Below are 21,151 nucleotides of genomic sequence, written 5' to 3'. Positions count from 1 at the left end.
CGGAGACAAGTCTGTATAGTCCCCATTCCACTGACTGAGCATGCACAGTTGTAATGGTCTTAGATGAATGCGCGCAAAAGGAACTATGTCCATTGCCGCTACCATCAAACCTATTACTTCCATGCACTGCGCTATGGAAGGAAGAGGAACAGAATGAAGTATTTGACAAGAGTTCAGAAGTTTTGTTTTTCTGGCCTCTGTCAGAAAAATCCTCATTTCTAAGGAGTCTATTATTGTTCCCAAGAAGGGAACCCTTGTTGACGGAGATAGAGAACTCTTTTCTACGTTCACTTTCCATCCGTGAGATCTGAGAAAGGCCAGGACAATGTCCGTGTGAGCCTTTGCTTGAGGAAGGGACGACGCTTGAATCAGAATGTCGTCCAAGTAAGGTACTACTGCAATGCCCCTTGGTCTTAGCACCGCTAGAAGGGACCCTAGTACCTTTGTGAAAATCCTTGGAGCAGTGGCTAACCCGAACGGAAGTGCCACAAACTGGTAATGCTTGTCCAGGAATGCGAACCTTAGGAACCGATGATGTTCCTCGTGGATAGGAATATGTGGATAGGAATATGTAGATACGCATCCTTTAAATCCACCGTGGTCATGAATTGACCTTCCTGGATGGAAGGAAGAATTGTTCGAATGGTTTCCATTTTGAACGATGGAACCTTGAGAAACTTGTTTAGGATCTTGAGATCTAAGATTGGTCTGAACGTTCCCTCTTTTTTGGGAACTACGAACAGATTGGAGTAGAACCCCATCCCTTGTTCTCCTAATGGAACAGGATGAATCACTCCCATTTTTAACAGGTCTTCTACACAATGCAAGAATGCCTGTTTTTTATGTGGTCTGAAGACAATTGAGACCTGTGGAACCTCCCCCTTGGGGGAAGCCCCTTGAATTCCAAAAGATAACCTTGGGAGACTATTTCTAGCGCCCAAGGATCCAGAACATCTCTTGCCCAAGCCTGAGCGAAGAGAGAGAGTCTGCCCCCCACCAGATCCGGTCCCGGATCGGGGGCCAACATCTCATGCTGTCTTGGTAGCAGTGGCAGGTTTCTTGGCCTGCTTTCCTTTGTTCCAGCCTTGCATTGGTCTCCAGGCTGGTTTGGCTTGAGAAGTATTACCCTCCTGCTTAGAGGACGTAGCACTTGGGGCTGGTCCGTTTCTGCGAAAGGGACGAAAATTAGGTTTATTTTTGGCCTTGAAAGACCTATCCTGAGGAAGGGCGTGGCCCTTGCCCCCAGTGATATCAGAGATAATCTCTTTCAAGTCAGGGCCAAACAGCGTTTTCCCCTTGAAAGGAATGTTAAGCAATTTGTTCTTGGAAGACGCATCCGCTGACCAAGATTTTAACCAAAGCGCTCTGCGCGCCACAATAGCAAACCCAGAATTTTTCGCCGCTAACCTAGCCAATTGCAAAGTGGCGTCTAGGGTGAAAGAATTAGCCAATTTGAGAGCACGAATTCTGTCCATAATCTCCTCATAAGAAGAAGAATTATTATTGATCGCCTTTTCTAGCTCATCGAACCAGAAACACGCGGCTGTAGTGACAGGGACAATGCATGAAATTGGTTGTAGAAGGTAACCTTGCTGAACAAACATCTTTTTAAGCAAACCTTCTAATTTTTTATCCATAGGATCTTTGAAAGCACAACTATCTTCTATGGGTATAGTGGTGCGTTTGTTTAGAGTAGAAACCGCCCCCTCGACCTTGGGGACTGTCTGCCATAAGTCCTTTCTGGGGTCGACCATAGGAAACAATTTTTTAAATATGGGGGGAGGGACGAAAGGTATACCGGGCCTTTCCCATTCTTTATTTACAATGTCCGCCACCCGCTTGGGTATAGGAAAAGCTTCGGGGGGCCCCGGGACCTCTAGGAACTTGTCCATTTTACATAGTTTCTCTGGAATGACCAAATTCTCACAATCATCCAGAGTGTATAACACCTCCTTAAGCAGAGCGCGGAGATGTTCCAACTTAAATTTAAATGTAATCACATCAGGTTCAGCTTGTTGAGAAATTTTCCCTGAATCTGAAATTTCTCCCTCAGACAAAACCTCCCTGGCCCCCTCAGACTGGTGTAGGGGCCCTTCAGAACCAATATCATCAGCGTCCTCATGCTCTTCAGTATTTTCTAAAACAGAGCAGTCACGCTTTCGCTGATAAGTGGGCATTTTGGCTAAAATGTTTTTGATAGAATTATCCATTACAGCCGTTAATTGTTGCATAGTAAGGAGTATTGGCGCACTAGATGTACTAGGGGCCTCCTGTGTGGGCAAGACTGGTGTAGACGAAGGAGGGGATGATGCAGTACCATGCTTACTCCCCTCACTTGAGGAATCATCTTGGGCATCATTTTCTCTAAATTTTGTGTCACATAAATCACATCTATTTAAATGAGAAGGAACCTTGGCTTCCCCACATTCAGAACACAGTCTATCTGGTAGTTCAGACATGTTAAACAGGCATAAACTTGATAACAAAGTACAAAAAACGTTTTAAAATAAAACCGTTACTGTCACTTTAAATTTTAAACTGAACACACATTATTACTGCAATTGCGAAAAAGTATGAAGTAATTGTTCAAATTGTTCACCAAAATTTCACCACAGTGTCTTAAAGCCTTAAAAGTATTGCACACCAAATTTGGAAGCTTTAACCCTTAAAATAACGGAACCGGAGCCGTTTTTATATTTAACCCCTTTACAGTCCCTGGTATCTGCTTTGCTGAGACCCAACCAAGCCCAAAGGGGAATACGATACCAAATGACGCCTTCAGAAAGTCTTTTCTATGTATCAGAGCTCCTCACACATGCATCTGCATGTCATGCTTCTCAAAAACAAGTGCGCAATACAGGCGCGAAAATGAGACTCTGCCTATGATTAGGGAAAGCCCCTAGAGAATAAGGTGTCCAATACAGTGCCTGCCGGTTATTTTACAAAATTCCCAAGATTAAAATAATTCCTCAAGGCTATGGAGTATAAAATATGTTTATATATAAATCGATTTAGCCCAGAAAATGTCTACAGTCTTAAAAAGCCCTTGTGAAGCCCTTTTTTTCTGTCTGTAATAAAAATGGCTTACCGGTTCCCATAGGGAAAATGACAGCTTCCAGCATTACCGAGTCTTGTTAGAATGTGTCATACCTCAAGCAGCAAAAGTCTGCTCACTGTTCCCCCAACTGAAGTTAATTCCTCTCAACAGTCCTGTGTGGAAACAGCCATCGATTTTAGTAACGGTTGCTAAAATCATTTTCCTCTTACAAACAGAAATCTTCATCTCTTTTCTGTTTCAGAGTAAATAGTACATACCAGCACTATTTTAAAATAACAAACTCTTGATTGAATAATAAAAACTACAGTTAAACACTAAAAAACTCTAAGCCATCTCCGTGGAGATGTTGCCTGTACAACGGCAAAGAGAATGACTGGGGAAGGCGGAGCCTAGGAGGGATCATGTGACCAGCTTTGCTGGGCTCTTTGCCATTTCCTGTTGGGGAAGAGAATATCCCACAAGTAAGGATGACGCCGTGGACCGGACACACCTATGTTGGAGAAATAGGCATTTTAAAAAAATTTTTTAGATATAATACCCATTTTCCTGTAGTTTAGCTGCCTCTCCTCAATACCCAAACCCCCCTCCCTTCCCAGATCCCTTTTACTTAAATTATCCCACATATGATCCCCCTCATTGCTCCTCCTCCCCCCAATTGCGCAGCTATTTTGTTTTTTTTGTTCCCCTGTAGCGTGGTGTAGAGGTCCCATCCACTCCCGCCCTACTTCCGCCTCCTCCACTCGTGGGGCATGCAGAAATAGCGTGATCTCGCAATTTTGAGCGAGATCGCGACAGAGAGAAGCCCAGGACTGCAGCGTCCTTAAGGGCATAACGACCAGCGTCGTACAGTGTACGACACTGGTCATTAAGGGGTTAAGTGGACTTTTAAGAAAAGGTAAAATAGGTTTATTTTTAAAGGAGAATCTAAATACCAATTTTCACGTCTGTAACATCTTCAGTTTTTGAGAAACTGGTATCCTCATACATTTCTCCCCCTTAAGTTGATTATTGGGAAATGGTAAAACACGTGTTTCTTATTTTTAAAGGAGAATCTAAATACCAATTTTCACACTTGTGGTTTTTGAGATATAGATATTCTCATAAAAAAATTCACCTTCCTTTTTCACCCCCTTAGGGATGTAATTTCCAAAAATCCTTCCTTACCTTACCTTCCTAATTTCAAATATTTGAAACATCAATATTTTCATGTCGGGTTAGAACACTTGAGAATATGCAATTGTGTATGCACACGAGTAAGGTATTAGGCGTTTTTTTTGCTTTCTTTGCTCCATTGACTTTTATGGGGGAATATGTTCAGCTTGTAACCTGAATACACAAATTATTCAATAAACCCTTTTAAACAAGAACCATGTATTGGTCCATGACCTAAATGAACGTTTATGAGAGAAATTCCATTGCATCGGTCAGCTACGGAAAAGCAAAGTTTTATTTAATTTTTAATATGAACCACATATAAAACTTTTTATTTCTCTTACTTGTATAGATTGTTAACTTTATCTGTCAAAAAGCTGAATACTTGCCAGGAGCACATGTAGTTTCCCTATGAAGAAGGGTTCAGATAAGCTGTCCTTTTTAAATAAAAACTCTCTATAAAGCATAAAAATAAGATCTGAATAGCCCACTGATTAAAGTATTTACCTTCAGTGATGGCTGATCGTAAGATGCTTTCCCCTTGAAGAGTCTCTCCATTTTCAGCTGTAAGAAGCAATCTGCTCCTGGACCCTTGAGAGTCTTCAAAGCCAAACATTTCCCCCATGTCCTGAAAAATCTGCAGTTTCTCACTCAGAGCTTTTGTGATTGCGTCATCCTTCAAGTTTAATCGATCTATATGCATGAAGGGAAGAATGGAATCAATGTATACTGACTACTGGAACATGTTTGTAGGGTCAGTCCATCTTGAAAACAAATGACAGTAAAGTGTATCTTTTTAACTACATTTATAACAGTTTATGTAATAAATAACTAAACAAGTAGCTCCATACAGCCATACACTATTTTCCATTACCTTGAAATTCCTTGAATTTAATAAAACGCTCAGCACTGGGTTCGATGACCACTTCATCAGGGCACCTGATGTAAAGTACAGAGTACAGTAGTATCAATGACTGAAAGTAAAGCAACAGGATTCATCTCATATTTTTACGCTCTTTTGTCCAATCATAAAGGCCATCTTTCAAATCTTTAATGTAAATTAGTTAGAATAACAAATGACAACAACCATCTTAAAATAATTTAGCTTGAAATAGAGTTGTATAGATTGTAAGGCCCCAGAGTAATTTGATTCATAATTTATGAATAAAGAACAATAATCACAGCTGTTTATAGCCAATTCTACCTCTCTACAGCCTCACGGATAATGGTCATCCATCCATTCCTCTCTTCTTTGGAACTGGTGTGGATTTCATACATCTCTGGGCCTTTTAATGAAGCACTTATGAGAAACATGGCCTTTTCCTCGTTTGCTACCTCTCTAACAATCAGCTTCTGCAGTGAAATCACAGGTGGTTTGGAATCCTAAAGAACAATATTTTGGGTTAAAAAAAACAGGATATAGTGAGTCAATAAATAGATTTGAAACAAACAATACCTCAATATATAACAATTATCAAGAATTATCAAAGGGACATCAGACCCACAATTTTTCTTTCATGATTGAGCACCCCTGAACTACATTTCACATGATGCTCAACTAGACTGCAGAGTGTCTAAGCATCATGTGAAATGTAGTTCCAAAACATCTAGGGGTGCCAAGGTTAGCTATCACAGAGAGAGAGAATACAATTGTAAACAACACTCCAATATGCTTCTATTATCTAATTTGCTTTGTTTTATTGTTTTCCTTTGGTGGCTGCACAAATATGGCTGTTGTCATTTGAACTTTTGTTGTGTTCAGCTAGCTCCCAGTAGTGCATTGTTGCTCCTTCAAAAAAGGATACCAAGGGAATGAAGCAAATTTGATAATAGTAGTAAAGAGGAAAGTAGTTTAAAACAGTAAGCTCGATCTGAATCATAAAAAAATAAAAACATTTGGGTTCCATATCCCTTTAAATAGCAGTGTAGGCTGGTTAATTTACATCTTGTAAAAATGTATGGTCGTGTAAAGTGATATAATCATTTTGAAACTAAACAGAAAAATTCTCTATTATGGCCAAGTGTAAGACATTACAATGCTGCAGCTAGACTTCTTAAGTTATGTTTAATAGACAGTAAAATGGACTTGTGACAATTTAGCTGAGCTGTGTATCTACTTCTGCTCAGTTCAGTAGTTTTACTGTGCAGTTTATGCCTTTACTGTAAATGTTTTTTTCACAATTAGTTTAACACCTGTCTACAAAACTCTCTACAGCACTAACATTTTACACTTTCCTCTCCCTATTAAAGTAGCAAAGTGAGTATATTATATACAAATATTTTATAGAACATGCACACAAACAGATTTATTTTAATTAGAAACAGTTAACCATGGAGCTCTATAACTTAAAACATCACCAGTCCTCTAAACTAAGAATCTGGTTGCAATAGGGACGTTTAAGAATCTCACTAAACAATTATCTATTTATTTTCTAAAACAAACATATCAATAATAACAATTCATTTCACTGCATAACATATGTTGGAGTCGATATAATATTGCTTTTTCTTTCCGATATGTGGAGTCACACTATGTTACTTATATGTGGCATTTTAATACTGGGAACTTACCACTGAGGAAAAGGAATATTTCTGATCCTTTTCTTGTAAGAGAAGCAACACATCAGTCAATAGGACAGCAAGAATGTCTACAGGAAAAAATATTAAGTGTTACATGACAGAGAGACATTTATTCTTACCATTCATCAATTCATTTTCCTGATGCAACTATATTTCCAGATAGCAATCACCAAGTGAGACGGATCAAAGTTAAGAGAAAGAAATATAATCACACCCCAATATATGTCAACTTATTTTTACTATTCATAGACATAAAAAATACACAAGAGAGTTTGGTGACAGTAGCCATAACATAGGGATCAGGAAAACTAAACTCCTAATATTCAGTTCCCCTGTGTAATGGAGCACTATGGATGGAAGCCAGTCACCAAATTAAAACTTGTGAGAAGTGTACAACGGCGTACAGTATGTAATAACACAACCAACACTAGTAATGCTGTAAACCTATTTATCTCGCACAGCAGCGCAACTTGTAGGATCATTTGTCAGCTTCTATTAACGTTTAAATATGAACAAAATGTCCCATAAAACAGTTAGGAAACTTCAACAGTCACCTTACAACAGTCAGAAACGTACAAGTTCTGCATTTGTTGCCCATACAATAGACATAACTACTGTTGACTATGCCTTCCATTGCTGAGAAATGTGCTGCTTCTGTACTTGGTACATCTATATTATATACTCGACACTACATCCTGCTCATGCTGATATGACTGTCAGAAATGTATTCATGGTAAATCCTTTGGCTTTATCGTTGTCATGTTTATTTTACTATTAACAGTTTTAAAGACAGTAACATATATCCATAAATATATTAAGAAATATTTTAAGGAGACATCTATTTCCCTTTACCTTTCAAACGACCTGAAGCAGTTTTCCAGTAGAGCATCCCATCATAGAGAAGCTTCCTGCGCAGCATGTCCTGCTTCCTAAAGGTTGTACCATTTTTCAACTTGCCAGTGGACTTCAGCTCCATCCTGTCTACGATCTCCCGTAGCCGCTGCAACTTCTCATTCTCATGAACGCGGGTATCCACCTCTGTGATTGTCTCCTTGATGAGCGTAAGAGCCCGGGTCAATGCTTCGTAATCTTCTGTTCCTTCTGGCATAAACAAAATTGAACTATACTAATTAATGGTCTCTCATACTGCTCTCTAAAGTGGGGCTTGAACTAAACTCCTGGTAGTTAAAAAGATAATATAAGCAAAAAGTTACCTAGAATACCCGTTTGCCTTTACACCCAGCTAATATGTAAGAAAAAAAACAACAAAAAATAAACAGTTCTGCAAACATTTAGATATTTTTAAAATAACATTAAAAGGGACATGAGAACCATTATTTTTAATGATTCAGATAGAGCATACAAGTTTAAAAAAAGTTTCCAATTTACTTCAATTATCAAATTGACTTCATACTCTTGTTATTCTTTGTTGAAGAGATATCTAGATAGGTAAATGACAGAAAATAGTGATGTCATCTAGTACTCTTGCTAATGTTTCACATTGTTGAAAACTGCTGACATATAGGGCTGCAGACAGGTGCACACACCTGAGCTTACATGCATGTCTTAACAAATGAAATCAAGAAAACTAAGAAAATTTGATAATAGAAGTACATTGGAAAATTGTTAAAAAAATATATGTTCTATCTGAATCATAAAATAATTTTTGGCGGGTTTTATGTGCCTTTAAACAAACCCTCTCTCATGTCTAATCCCACCCTCCTGCTACCTTTTGTTGATTTTAATGCTTTTATGCTTTATTCTATTTTTCTTATTGGCCTTCACAAACTTTTTATATTTCCAAATAAGAGTGAGACAGAAATACATTATTTTAGAGTAAGTCAATTATTCAAGTCAAATAATGTAAGCCTTCCCTACTTAATTCAATTTGTAAAGTTTGATGGTGTTGCATGCTGGTGATTGGAAAAAACATTTAATGAGATCAAACTGTGCACCTTCTGTGTTTTGGATGATTCGTTCTACTAGAACTGGGTATTTCGTAATCCTCTGAGTCACCAGTAAGATACACTCCAGGACACCAAGCCGCCTAACAGTCGATGAATTACCAATTTTCTACAAAACGAAAGTGCAAAAAAATTAAACACACAAAGAAAAACTAACAACAGGTAAGGGGCATCTGCAGCTATTACTACAATTCCTTTTAACTCAGTTATATTTTGCAATTTCAGAAGCAAAAACTGTTGGAAATATTTAGTTCATACTTTGAGTAAATTGGTCTAAGGCTCAAAGACTTGCCGGCATGGAGAGAAATCATTAGCTTATTTTACAGAGCATTATATTATAAAGGAAGTGTCTCTCCTTAACATAAAGAATATTAATTAACTCCCCTTAATTGCCTTTAAAGGGATACTAAACCCAAAAATGTTCTTTCATGATTCAGATAGAGAATACAATTTTAAACAACATTCCAATTTACTTCTATTATCTAATTTGCTTCATTCTTTAGATATCCTTTGTTGAAGAAATAGCCATGCACATGGGTGAGCCAATCAGATGAGGCTTCTATGTGCAGCAACCAATCAGCATCTACTGAGGCTATCTAGATATGCTTTTCAGCAAAGTATTTAAAGAGAATGAAGCAAATTAGACAATAGAAGTATATTAGAAAGTTGTTTAAAATGGCATGCTCTTTCTAAATCACAAAAGAAAAAAAATTGGGTTTAATGTCCCTTTAAAACAATCCTTGAGGGGCCTTGTAATACTGTCAAATGTATCTTATAGAATCTCACCAGACCAGAGAGTTTTAAAGAATTGGGCCATATGCAACAACTGAACAGAGAAAAAAAAATATTTTAAAGTATTTTTGGGACTGAAGGTGGATGCGCTGGAGCATTATCCCTCCAATTTTTTCTTTTTCTTTACAGCTTACTGTGATCATTTCCCTGTTTCTATAAAAGTGCTGACTTTTTTCATCATCAACAAACATTTTGAGAATTATACTAAAAAGTGTGACAAAAATCTGTCACTACAACTGTACAAAGGCAAAAAAAAATATTGCTGGCATTTTGTATTAATGAAGAAAGAAATGATTCACAGACAGCAATAAAATAGGAATGATCAAGGGCAAAACAATAAAACAAGTTTACATATGGATTACATCACATTAAAAAAAAATGGTTCAAAAGGAAAAGAACAATTGTATTTTCTGTACAGTTCCTTACCCACCTTCATGAGATTCTGAAACTTCTTACTTTCCCGCATGAGCTCCTTGTAGTAGCTCACAGCTTTGTTATGATTACTGCAAAAATGCCCATATTTCTCCTTCATCCTGTCACCTGTGTCACCTGAAAACTGAAGACAAGTAGTAGATTTGTCAGAATCACCTATATAATGCTTTAAAGGGACACAACACACATTAGATTGTAATATAACAACTTTACAGTATACTCTCAATTTATTTTGCCTCTTTTTATGTAATTTAGTTTGGAAATTAGTAGTTTTTCTAATTCTCTGAACTGAAAAAGCACATTGCAGACTACTCAAGACTGACCCTGCTACTTATTTTTCGATAACTTGGCTTTAGCAGATAACAACTACAAAACAATGCACGTAATACCAACAGGATGATCATGCTTAGCCTTTTTTGCATGCAGACATAAGCCCATAAAGGCTTTGCCAAATAAGGAAATGTGGCGAGTGGAGTTTTTGAAAAACAAAAGATCTTAACTTGTCATAAAATATTTAGACTTTCATTTTATTGTATTGCAAGACAACAGAAATGTTTTGTAATTCAATGTGTTTAGTGTCCCTTTAAATTAACACCATCATTACAATGTTGCTAGTTTTAAAATAGCATGCTCTAAAAAACCCACACAAAGGGTTGAAGGGACATTCTAGTCAAAATTAAACTTTCATGATTCAGATAGGGCATGCAATTTTAAACAACTTTCCAATTTACTTTTATCATCAAACATGCTTTGTTTTCTTGATATTCTTTGTTGAAAGCTAAATCTAGGTAGGCTCATATGCTAATTTCTAAGCCCTTGAAGGCCACCTCTTATCTCAGTGCATTTTGACAGTTTTCTCCATTTAGACACCTATAGTTCACATGTGCCACACACACACATATATATAACATTGTAATCACTCCCATGTAGTTATTTAAGAGTCAGTACTGATTGGCTAAAATGCTAGTCTATCAAAAGAACTGAAATAAGGTAATCACAGAAGTACAAGGTAATCACATAAGTAAAAAGTGTATTAATATAACATAATAGTTGTGACCAACTATAATTGTTAGAAAACAAATGCTCTGAAACATTCCCCCAGAGGACATGTGCATGCTGCAGAGGGGGTGGACAAGACTCAGTAATAAGCATCCTTCTAGCCAGTGCTGAGTCGCCACCCTTATTTGGAAGAACCCACCTGTCATCATGAAATAATGTAAAATACTTTCACAAAAACCTGAAAAAGCAAAAACAAATATTGCTTCTAAAGAGAAAACGTTCCTTTCTGACAAATTAATATGGAGAAAGGACAAAGCTGTTACCTTTTTTTGTTGAATACGTTTAGGAAGGCTCATAGGAGCTCAGGAGCGTGCATTATATGGTGGCAGTATTGCAACAAAGTATAACATTGCTACAAACATTGTTGCAAAGACTACTACCATAGAGTGCTGAAGAGGTACACACTTCTGAGCTAATATGAGCCTACCTGTTTATTCTTCAACAAAGGATACCCATAGAACAAAATAAAGTTGACAATAGAAGTAAATTGGAATTTTTTACCATGAAAGTTTAAAGGAACATGAAACCCAAAATTTCTCTTTCATGATTCAGATAGAACATACAATTTTAAACAACTTTCTAATTTACTTCTATTATCACATTTTCTTCATTTTCTTGGTATCTTTTGTTGAAATGCAGGGATGTAAGCTCAGGAGTACATTGGAAACTTTTTTTTATTAATTGTATGCTCCGTCTGAATCCCGGGGAAATTTTTTTGTTTCTTATCCCTTTAATTTTGACTGAATTTTACTGCCCCTTTAAACTGCAAAGTTGTGAGGTCTACAGGCTGCGGTTAGCCTGTCCAACATGGCCCAAACCTGTAGAATATTTAACAACTCATGGTAATATGCTCACTCCCATCTATCATAAAATGCGGAGTCCATAGTTTTGATATAACAATATCACAGCCCCATAAAAACATTTCTGTGGATTACATTGTGGCCTAATGACAGAATTTAAAAGAGGCAAGATTAAAGGGACATAATACTCATATGCTAAATCAGTTGAAATTGATGCAGCATAACTGTAAAAAGCTGACAGGAAAATGTCACCTGAGCATCTCTATGTAAAAAAGGAAGATATTTTACCTCACAATTTCCTCAGCTCAGCAGAGTAAGTTCAGTGTAAAAAGTTATACTCAGCTGCTGTCCAATTGCAGGTAAAAAAAAAAAAAAAGAAATGAGTAGCAGCCAATCAGCATCAACAGTGCTGAGGTCATGAACTCTTTTACTGTGATCTCAAGAGATTTCATAGTAAACTTCCTTAAACTGAATAGGGAAATAACATGAGTGTGCATGAGACTCACTCCCTTGCCTGTTCCGGGACAGACATACTGATTTGCTGCTTAGAAGTCCTTTGCAATGGGGTGTGAATACTTAGGACATTTTGAGGTAAAATATCTCTTTTTTTTTTTTACATAGAGATGTTCAGGTGATGTTTTCTTTTTACAGCTATGCTGCATCACTTTCAAGTGTTTCAACATTTGGGTATCATGGCCCTTTAAGGCTGATATACCAGTATAATGCTTTGTTTATCCTGGTATTTTACACATTAGTTTCACTTTCATATTTCCGATGTAAATAATATTTCATTTAAATTCCAGAGTTATGATGTATTTGATCCATGCAGGAGATTATTATGATCACTGACTATCTATAAAACATACAACCTCCTAGATGGAGAGATAAACAAAACTGTATATTCAAATCCACTCAAGAAATTACTATTTAAAAAAAACAAGCAAAAGGACATAAAAGAGCAATAATAAAAATCACTAATGTGATATAACATTTTATTTTGCACTTCTGTTGGGGTTAAACACATAGTCAAAGTCAACTGCAGATAATCCACACACACTGCCAGTCCTGAGCTGAACAAAGCAGGTGATTGGTGGCTATGCACATATGCTGTCCCTGACTGGGCTCATCAGCCATGTTCAGCTTCAAATAAATAGTGCAAGACTTTATAAAGGAATTAAACTTAAAGGGGGTCGATGACAATCCTTTAGAAAAACGTAACTGATTTATCTACCCCATAATGGTGTTTTTTGGTAGGAAATCATTAGATATGTTTTTTTCTAAAGGATTGTGAATAACCTATAGTTATCTGCAAGCAATACTGCAATAATAAAATGCTATTATTATTTACTTGTCCCTTCCATTTTTAAACAGCAAACTTTTCTTGCCATTTCCCTTGGTTTATATTTGTTTCAAAAAAGTGTTTCTTGTAGTTGTTGTTAAAGGGACACAAAACACAATTTTTTCATTCATGATTTAAAGCAATTGTCTTATTTACTCCTATTATCAATTTTTTCTTCGTTCTCTTACTATCTTTCTTATTTGAAAAAGCAGGACTGTAAGCGTAGGAGCTGGCCCATTTTTGGTTCAGCGCTTGCTGATTGGTGGTAAATGTTGCATGCTCTATCTGAATAATAAAAAGAAAAAAATGTGGGTTTTGTGTCCCTTTAATTAAAGGGCCACTAAAGTAAAAATTTAACTTTTGTAAATCAGATAAAGCACGCAATTTTTTTGAAAAAACTTTCCAATATACTTTCATTATCAAAACATGCACATTCTTTATGTGCACACTTTCTAAGATACCAGCTCCTACTGAGCATGTGCACAAGTGCAAAGTATATGCATTTTGTGATTGGCTGATGGCTGTCACATGATACAGGGGAGGGAAAATTGGATTAACTTTATTCTCATGGTATTCTTTGTTGAAGAGATACCTTGATAGGTATTGTGCACATTACTAGAGCAGTACCTGATAGGACACATTGCTGCCACCTACTGTTTTTGCAAAGTTATAAAACTGCTGCCATATATCATTCCAGACATGTGCATGCTACAATTTCATATGTGCTTTTTAACAAAGGATACCAAGAAACAAAGTAAATTTTATAATAGTAGTAAATTGGAAAGTTTTTTTTTTAATTTTATACTCTAGCTGAAATAATTTTTAGGGGTTTTTATGTGCCTCATAGAATTGTTTTCAATCATAATAAAAAAAAAAACATAATTTATGTAAGAACTTACCTGATAAATTAATTTCTTTCATATTAGCAAGAGTCCATGAGCTAGTGACGTATGGGATATACATTCCTACCAGGAGGGGCAAAGTTTCCCAAACCTTAAAATGCCTATAAATACACCCCTCACCACACCCACAATTCAGTTTAACGAATAGCCAAGAAGTGGGGTGATAAGAAAAGAGCAAAAGCATCAAAAAAATAAGGAATTGGAATAATTGTGCTTTATACAAAAAAATCATAACCACCACAAAAAAAAGGGTGGGCCTCATGGACTCTTGTCCATGAGCTAGTGACGTATGGGATATAAATACCCAAGATGTGGAACTTCCACGCAAGAGTCACTAGAGAGGGAGGGATAAAATAAAGACAGCCAATTCCGCTGAAAAATTAATCCACTACCCAAATCAAAAGAAGTCCGCGCCAAGAATGACGCAATAAAATGAAGCATTTTCAGCCCCCGCGAGCCTAACAGCCCACAGGAAAAAGTCAAATTTTAAAGGTAAGAAAAATTGAATATTCAAATGCATTATCCCAAATAATGAAACTGACTGTCTGAAATAAGGAATATTGAACATCCTGAGTCAAGGCAAATAAATGTTTGAATACATATATTTAGAACTTTATATAAAAGTGCCCAACCATAGCTTAGAGTGTCACAGAAAATAAGACTTACTTACCCCAGGACACTCATCTACAAGTAGTAGAAAGCCAAACCAGTACTGAAACGAGAATCAGCAGAGGTAATGGTATATATAAGAGTATATCGTCGATCTGAAAAGGGAGATAAGAGATGAATCTCTACGACCGATAACAGAGAACCTATGAAATAGACCCCGTAGAAGGAGATCACTGCATTCAAATAGGCAATACTCTCCTCACATCCCTCTGACATTCACTGCACGCTGAGAGGAAAACCGGGCTCCAACTTGCTGCGAAGCGCATATCAACGTAGAATCTAGCACAAACTTACTTCACCACCTCCATCGGAGGCAAAGTTTGTAAAACTGATTTGTGGGTGTGGTGAGGGGTGTATTTATAGGCATTTTGAGGTTTGGGAAACTTTGCCCCTCCTGGTAGGAATGTATATCCCATACGTCACTAGCTCATGGACTCTTGCTAATTACATGAAAGAAAAAAGAAAAGAAAAAAAAAAAAGAAAGAAAGAAAACAAAGTAGTGTTCAATTATTTATACTGAATATATATGGCAACACAGTAAACTCATGTGGCATTACACAGCTAAATGCCTAATGTGTTTTAAAAACAGTAAATTCCCAAACGTTGTTATGTATGTAACACTGCCCAAAAATGACTAGATATTATCATACAGCTAATGCAAATCTTTCTATAGTCCATATAGATAATAATACAATGTCTATCTATACAGGTTCATATTGGCTGGATAACTTCTACATGAAACAGACAGTGTCAGGTTGCAGAATGACTACAATGCAACTGTAGACATCAGATTTCTTGTAAACATTTTACTTTAATTCCTGCATTTTCTGTGCTGTGACAGAGAACAAAAGTCCTTGTGTATATAAACGGTAATAAATCTATCCAGGCAAAACAGACAAGTCTGTTCTTAAGTGATAGGAGCTCAGCACAGATAAATACATACAACTGATAGGTATGAAAAGGGCACTGAATTAATTACTCATTACTATGGCCATCCCTCTGCAGCTCTGTTATAATCAGATATCTGTTCTTGCGCTGATATATCAACCTAATACAATATCTGCACAATGATTCCAAGAAACCGGAGAGGAAAAAGAGATATATCGCTTTTTCTCAACGGAAAATGGCTGAAGGACGTTGGCTGAGATTGTTTAACAATAGTTGAAATATGCGTCTGAATTCTATCTAAACAATAAAAAAAACATTTTGTAAATGAGAAGAAAATGGGAACTTTCAAAGTATAAAGTTCTTCATTATTTAGCAAATATCTTGGCTTGGTAATGAAGTGTTGAAAATTCTTATTTTTGACAGAATAGCACATAATGCTACTAATAATCCTATCAATATAGTTCATAATCACTAATCTAACTTGTAGGCTATCATTGATCGGAAAGAAAGCAGAAATGACCAACTAAAAAGGCATCATAAACATTTCTCCAAATCATATACAGTCCAACAACAGTGGTGCCAAACCTTCATAGGGATGCACATGTGTATGGATAAAATGTCCTCGTAGAATTATGCAAGATGATATACATTCCGCCCACTTTGCCACCCTCCAATCTGTCATGAATGCCTCGGCTGCACTCATCTACTTTAGTCACTGACCCATATTAGCTGCCCTGTTCTGCCAGTCCCTACCTATACTGACCCCCAATATCGTTTTTAATCTAATTCAAAATACTGAACATATCCCATAAAGTTTTCTGCCCTCTAACACACCCAGAAATAACAATTTTAGCTTATATAGATCTCACAACCCGAGGCAAGGGGTCATGCACCCCAACTAGACAACAAAGGATAACATTGTGCAATATTAAATGCAGGCAATGGACACGGCTCCCTTTCCGTTAACATAATAAAGTAGGGCCCTTGTCTACTCACCAACTGGTTAACGTGCGGCCTATTATTAAGGTAAAATTAAACAAGAGCCTTGTAAGATATTTTATGAACACACAGCAGATACTAAAAAATGCAGACAGCCAATGCAGAACGTACACTGTATTAATTCAATAGATAAAGTTTTTTCTTCTTTTTTTTTTTTTTTTTGGGGGGGGGGTTGAAAGTGTCAGAGGCAGCTGCAACTTAAGACGTTGAGATGAGGTCTGTAATATAAATTACTTAGGCACACCAAAACCCTCTTTAATTCTCCAGTTTTAACAAATTATTTTGTACAATCATGTACATTATTTTTTATTTGGAACATACAATTTTTATTTATTTTTTTTACATTAAAAAATTACAGTAAAATAGACAAGAAAATATAGTTATGCGGATAACTTGATAATCTCAGTGATACACATCTAATGTGATTTCCTACCTGCTGTACAAGGATATCCCCAACCTTCTGGATGAAGTAATTGCGATCGCTACCTTCCTCCATGGATTCTTTGCGCCTCTCCTTGAACCGTGTAAAGAAATGTGAATGCAGCTCCAAAAGATCATCCACGCAAGGAAATATCTGTTGAATTTCTTTATGGCCATACTGTAACTCCTCCTTTAATGCCCGCAAGTACACCTTCAACATGATCTTTATAGTCCGGACATGGTGCATTTCTGTTTGCATAAGCTCTATAAAACACAAAGAGAAGATAGTTTATTACATAAATCATAAGTATAACCTAAGGCATTTTTGCCATGGATGCTGTTTGTACTGCACATGGTTCAACACTCTACAGTCCTGCTCATGAAAACATAGTTGTATTCAATGTGAAACAGATCAGCCTATTCTGTGCTGAACAGGCATCTGAAGAATTTGCATGATGTTGTCAAGATTGTTTTGCACTACAAAACTGTTGTGGCATCAAAAGGTCCTTCACAGTTTACTGGGCTCGGGTTGCTATCCAGTAGATGGCGAGACATTCTCCAGGGCTGAACGATATGGAAAAACATAATTTATGCTTACCTGATAAATTCCTTTCTTCTGTAGTGTGATCAGTCCACGGGTCATCATTACTTCTGGGATATTACTCCTCCCCAACAGGAAGTGCAAGAGGATTCACCCAGCAGAGCTGCATATAGCTCCTCCCCTCTACGTCACTCCCAGTCATTCGACCAAGGACCAACGAGAAAGGAAAAGCCAAGGGTGAAGTGGTGACTGGAGTATAAATTAAAAAATATTTACCTGCCTTAAAAACAGGGCGGGCCGTGGACTGATCACACTACAGAAGAAAGGAATTTATCAGGTAAGCATAAATTATGTTTTCTTCTGTTAAGTGTGATCAGTCCACGGGTCATCATTACTTCTGGGATACCAATACCAAAGCAAAAGTACACGGATGACGGGAGGGATAGGCAGGCTCTTTATACAGAAGGAACCACTGCCTGAAGAACCTTTCTCCCAAAAATAGCCTCCGATGAAGCAAAAGTGTCAAATTTGTAAAATTTGGAAAAAGTATGAAGCGAAGACCAAGTTGCAGCCTTGCAAATCTGTTCAACAGAGGCTTCATTCTTGAAGGCCCAAGTGGAAGCCACAGCTCTAGTAGAATGAGCTGTAATTCTTTCAGGAGGCTGCTGTCCAGCAGTCTCATAAGCTAAACGAATTATGCTACGAAGCCAAAAAGAAAGAGAGGTAGCGGAAGCTTTTTGACCTCTCCTCTGCCCAGAGTAAATGACAAACAGAGAAGACGTTTGTCGAAATTCCTTAGTTGCCTGTAAGTAAAATTTTAGAGCACGGACTACATCCAGGTTGTGCAGTAGACGTTCCTTCTTTGAAGAAGGATTTGGGCATAAAGAAGGAACAACAATCTCTTGATTGATATTCCTGTTAGTAACTACCTTAGGTGAGAACCCAGGTTTAGTACGCAGGACTACCTTATCCGAATGAAAAATCAAATAAGGAGAATCACAATGTAAGGCTGATAATTCAGAGACTCTTCGAGCCGAGGAAATAGCCATTAAAAATAGAACTTTCCAAGATAACAACTTTATATCAATGGAATGAAGGGGTTCAAACGGAACGCCCTGTAAAACATTAAGAACAAGGTTTAAACTCCATGGTGGAGCAACAGTTTTAAACACAGGCTTAATTCTGGCCAAAGCCTGACAAAAAGCCTGGACGTCAGGAACTTCTGACAGACGTTTGTGTAACAGAATGGACAGAGCTGAGATCTGTCCCTTTAATGAACTAGCAGATAAACCCTTTTCTAAACCTTCTTGTAGAAAAGACAATATCCTAGGAATCCTAACCTTACTCCAAGAGTAACCTTTGGATTCACACCAATATAGGTATTTACGCCATATCTTATGGTAAATCTTTCTGGTAACAGGTTTCCTAGCCTGTATTAAGGTATCAATAACTGACTCAGAAAATCCACGTCTTGATAAAATCAAGCGTTCAATTTCCAAGCAGTCAGCTTCAGAGAAGTTAGATTTTGATGTTTGAAGGGACCCTGTATCAGAAGGTCCTGTTTCAGAGGTAGAGACCAAGGTGGACAGGATGACATGTCCACCAGGTCTGCATACCAAGTCCTGCGTGGCCACGCAGGTGCTATTAGAATCACTGATGCTCTCTCTTGTTTGATTCTGGCAATCAATCGAGGAAGCAACGGGAAGGGTGGAAACACGTAAGCCATCCTGAAGTCCCAAGGTGCTGTCAGAGCATCTATCAGGACTGCTCCTGGATCCCTGGATCTGGACCCGTAACGAGGAAGCTTGGCGTTCTGTCGAGACGACATGAGATCTATCTCTGGTTTGCCCCAACGTCGAAGTATTTGGGCAAAGACCTCCGGATGAAGTTCCCACTCCCCCGGATGAAAAGTCTGACGACTTAAGAAATCCGCCTCCCAGTTCTCCACTCCCGGGATGTGGATTGCTGACAGGTGGCAAGAGTGAGACTCTGCCCAGCAAATTATCTTTGATACTTCCATCATAGCTAGGGAGCTTCTTGTCCCTCCCTGATGGTTGATGTAAGCTACAGTCGTGATGTTGTCCGACTGAAACCTGATGAACCCCCGAGTTGTCAACTGGGGCCAAGCCAGGAGGGCATTGAGAACTGCTCTCAATTCCAGAATGTTTATTGGCAGGAGACTCTCCTCCTGACTCAATTGTCCCTGAGCCTTCAGAGAATTCCAGACGGCACCCCAACCTAGAAGGCTGGCGTCTGTTGTTACAATTGTCCAGTCTGGTCTGCTGAATGGCATCCCCCTGGACAGATGTGGCCGAGAAAGCCACCATAGAAGAGAATTTCTGGTCTCTTGATCCAGATTCAGAGAAGGGGATAAGTCTGAGTAATCCCCATTCCACTGACTTAGCATGCACAGTTGCAGTGGTCTGAGGTGTAAGCGTGCAAAGGGAACTATGTCCATTGCCGCTACCATTAAGCCGATTACCTCCATGCATTGAGCCACTGACGGGTGTTGAATGGAATGAAGGGTGTGGCAAGCACTTTGAAGTCTTGTTAGCCTGTCCTCTGTCAGGTAAATCTTCATTTCTACAGAATCTATAAGAGTCCCCAGGAAGGGAACTCTTGTGAGTGGAACGAGTGAACTTTTCTTTTCGTTCACCTTCCATCCATGTGACCTTAGAAATGCCAGCACTAACTCTGTATGAGACTTGGCAGTTTGAAAGCTTGAAGCTTGTATCAGAATGTCGTCTAGGTATGGAGCTACCGAGATTCCCCGCGGTCTTAGTACCGCCAGAAGAGCACCCAGAACCTTTGTGAAGATTCTTGGAGCTGTAGCCAATCCGAATGGAAGAGCCACAAACTGGTAATGCCTGTCTAGGAAGGCAAACCTTAGGTACCGATAATGATCTTTGTGAATCGGTATGTGAAGGTAAGCATCTTTTAAATCTACAGTGGTCATGTATTGACCCTCTTGGATCATAGGTAAAATTGTCCGAATAGTCTCCATCTTGAACGATGGAACTCTTAGGAATTTGTTTAGGATCTTTAAGTCCAGGATTGGTCTGAAAGTTCCCTCTTTTTTGGGAACCACAAACAGATTTGAGTAAAACCCCTGTCCCTGTTCCGATCGTGGAACTGGATGGATTACTCCCATTAACAAGAGCTCTTGTACGCAGCGTAGAAACGCCTCTTTCTTTGTCTGGATTGTTGACAATCTTGACAGATGAAATCTCTCTCTTGGAGGAGAGTATTTGAAGTCCAGAAGGTATCCCTGAGATATTATCTCTAGCGCCCAGGGATCCTGAACATCTCTTGCCCAAGCCTGGGCGAAGAGAGAAAGTCTGCCCCCCACTAGATCCGATCCCGGATCGGGGGCCCTCAATTCATGCTGTTTTAGGGGCAGCAGCAGGTTTCCTAGTCTGCTTGCCCTTGTTCCAGGACTGGTTAGGTTTCCAGCCTTGTCTGTAGCGAGCAACAGCTCCTTCCTGTTTTGGTGCAGAGGAAGTTGATGCTGCTCCTGCTTTGAAATTACGAAAGGAACGAAAATTAGACTGTCTAG

At 38.2% G+C, this 21,151-nt stretch overlaps 1 protein-coding gene across 1 annotated transcript in view; it reads right to left on the bottom strand.

Moving 5' to 3' along the window:
• The window catches only part of ARHGEF18 (Rho/Rac guanine nucleotide exchange factor 18), a 794,779-nt gene that overhangs the window by 246,248 nt on the left and 527,380 nt on the right, over positions 1-21,151 (bottom strand). The window contains exons 16-23 of the mRNA XM_053702932.1: positions 17,068-17,318; positions 9,977-10,102; positions 8,746-8,863; positions 7,643-7,891; positions 6,782-6,858; positions 5,415-5,593; positions 5,085-5,149; positions 4,718-4,903 (exon numbers count right to left, since the gene is read on the bottom strand). Coding sequence (XP_053558907.1) covers positions 4,718-4,903; positions 5,085-5,149; positions 5,415-5,593; positions 6,782-6,858; positions 7,643-7,891; positions 8,746-8,863; positions 9,977-10,102; positions 17,068-17,318 — 1,251 coding nt within the window. The remainder of the gene's footprint in view (positions 1-4,717; positions 4,904-5,084; positions 5,150-5,414; positions 5,594-6,781; positions 6,859-7,642; positions 7,892-8,745; positions 8,864-9,976; positions 10,103-17,067; positions 17,319-21,151) is intronic.

The sequence above is a fragment of the Bombina bombina genome, chromosome 2, assembly GCF_027579735.1.
Source record: "Bombina bombina isolate aBomBom1 chromosome 2, aBomBom1.pri, whole genome shotgun sequence".
NCBI classification, from domain to species: Eukaryota; Metazoa; Chordata; class Amphibia; order Anura; family Bombinatoridae; genus Bombina; species Bombina bombina.
Note: the sequence above shows the minus strand (reverse complement) of the source record. Positions and strands in the feature narration are given on the sequence as shown.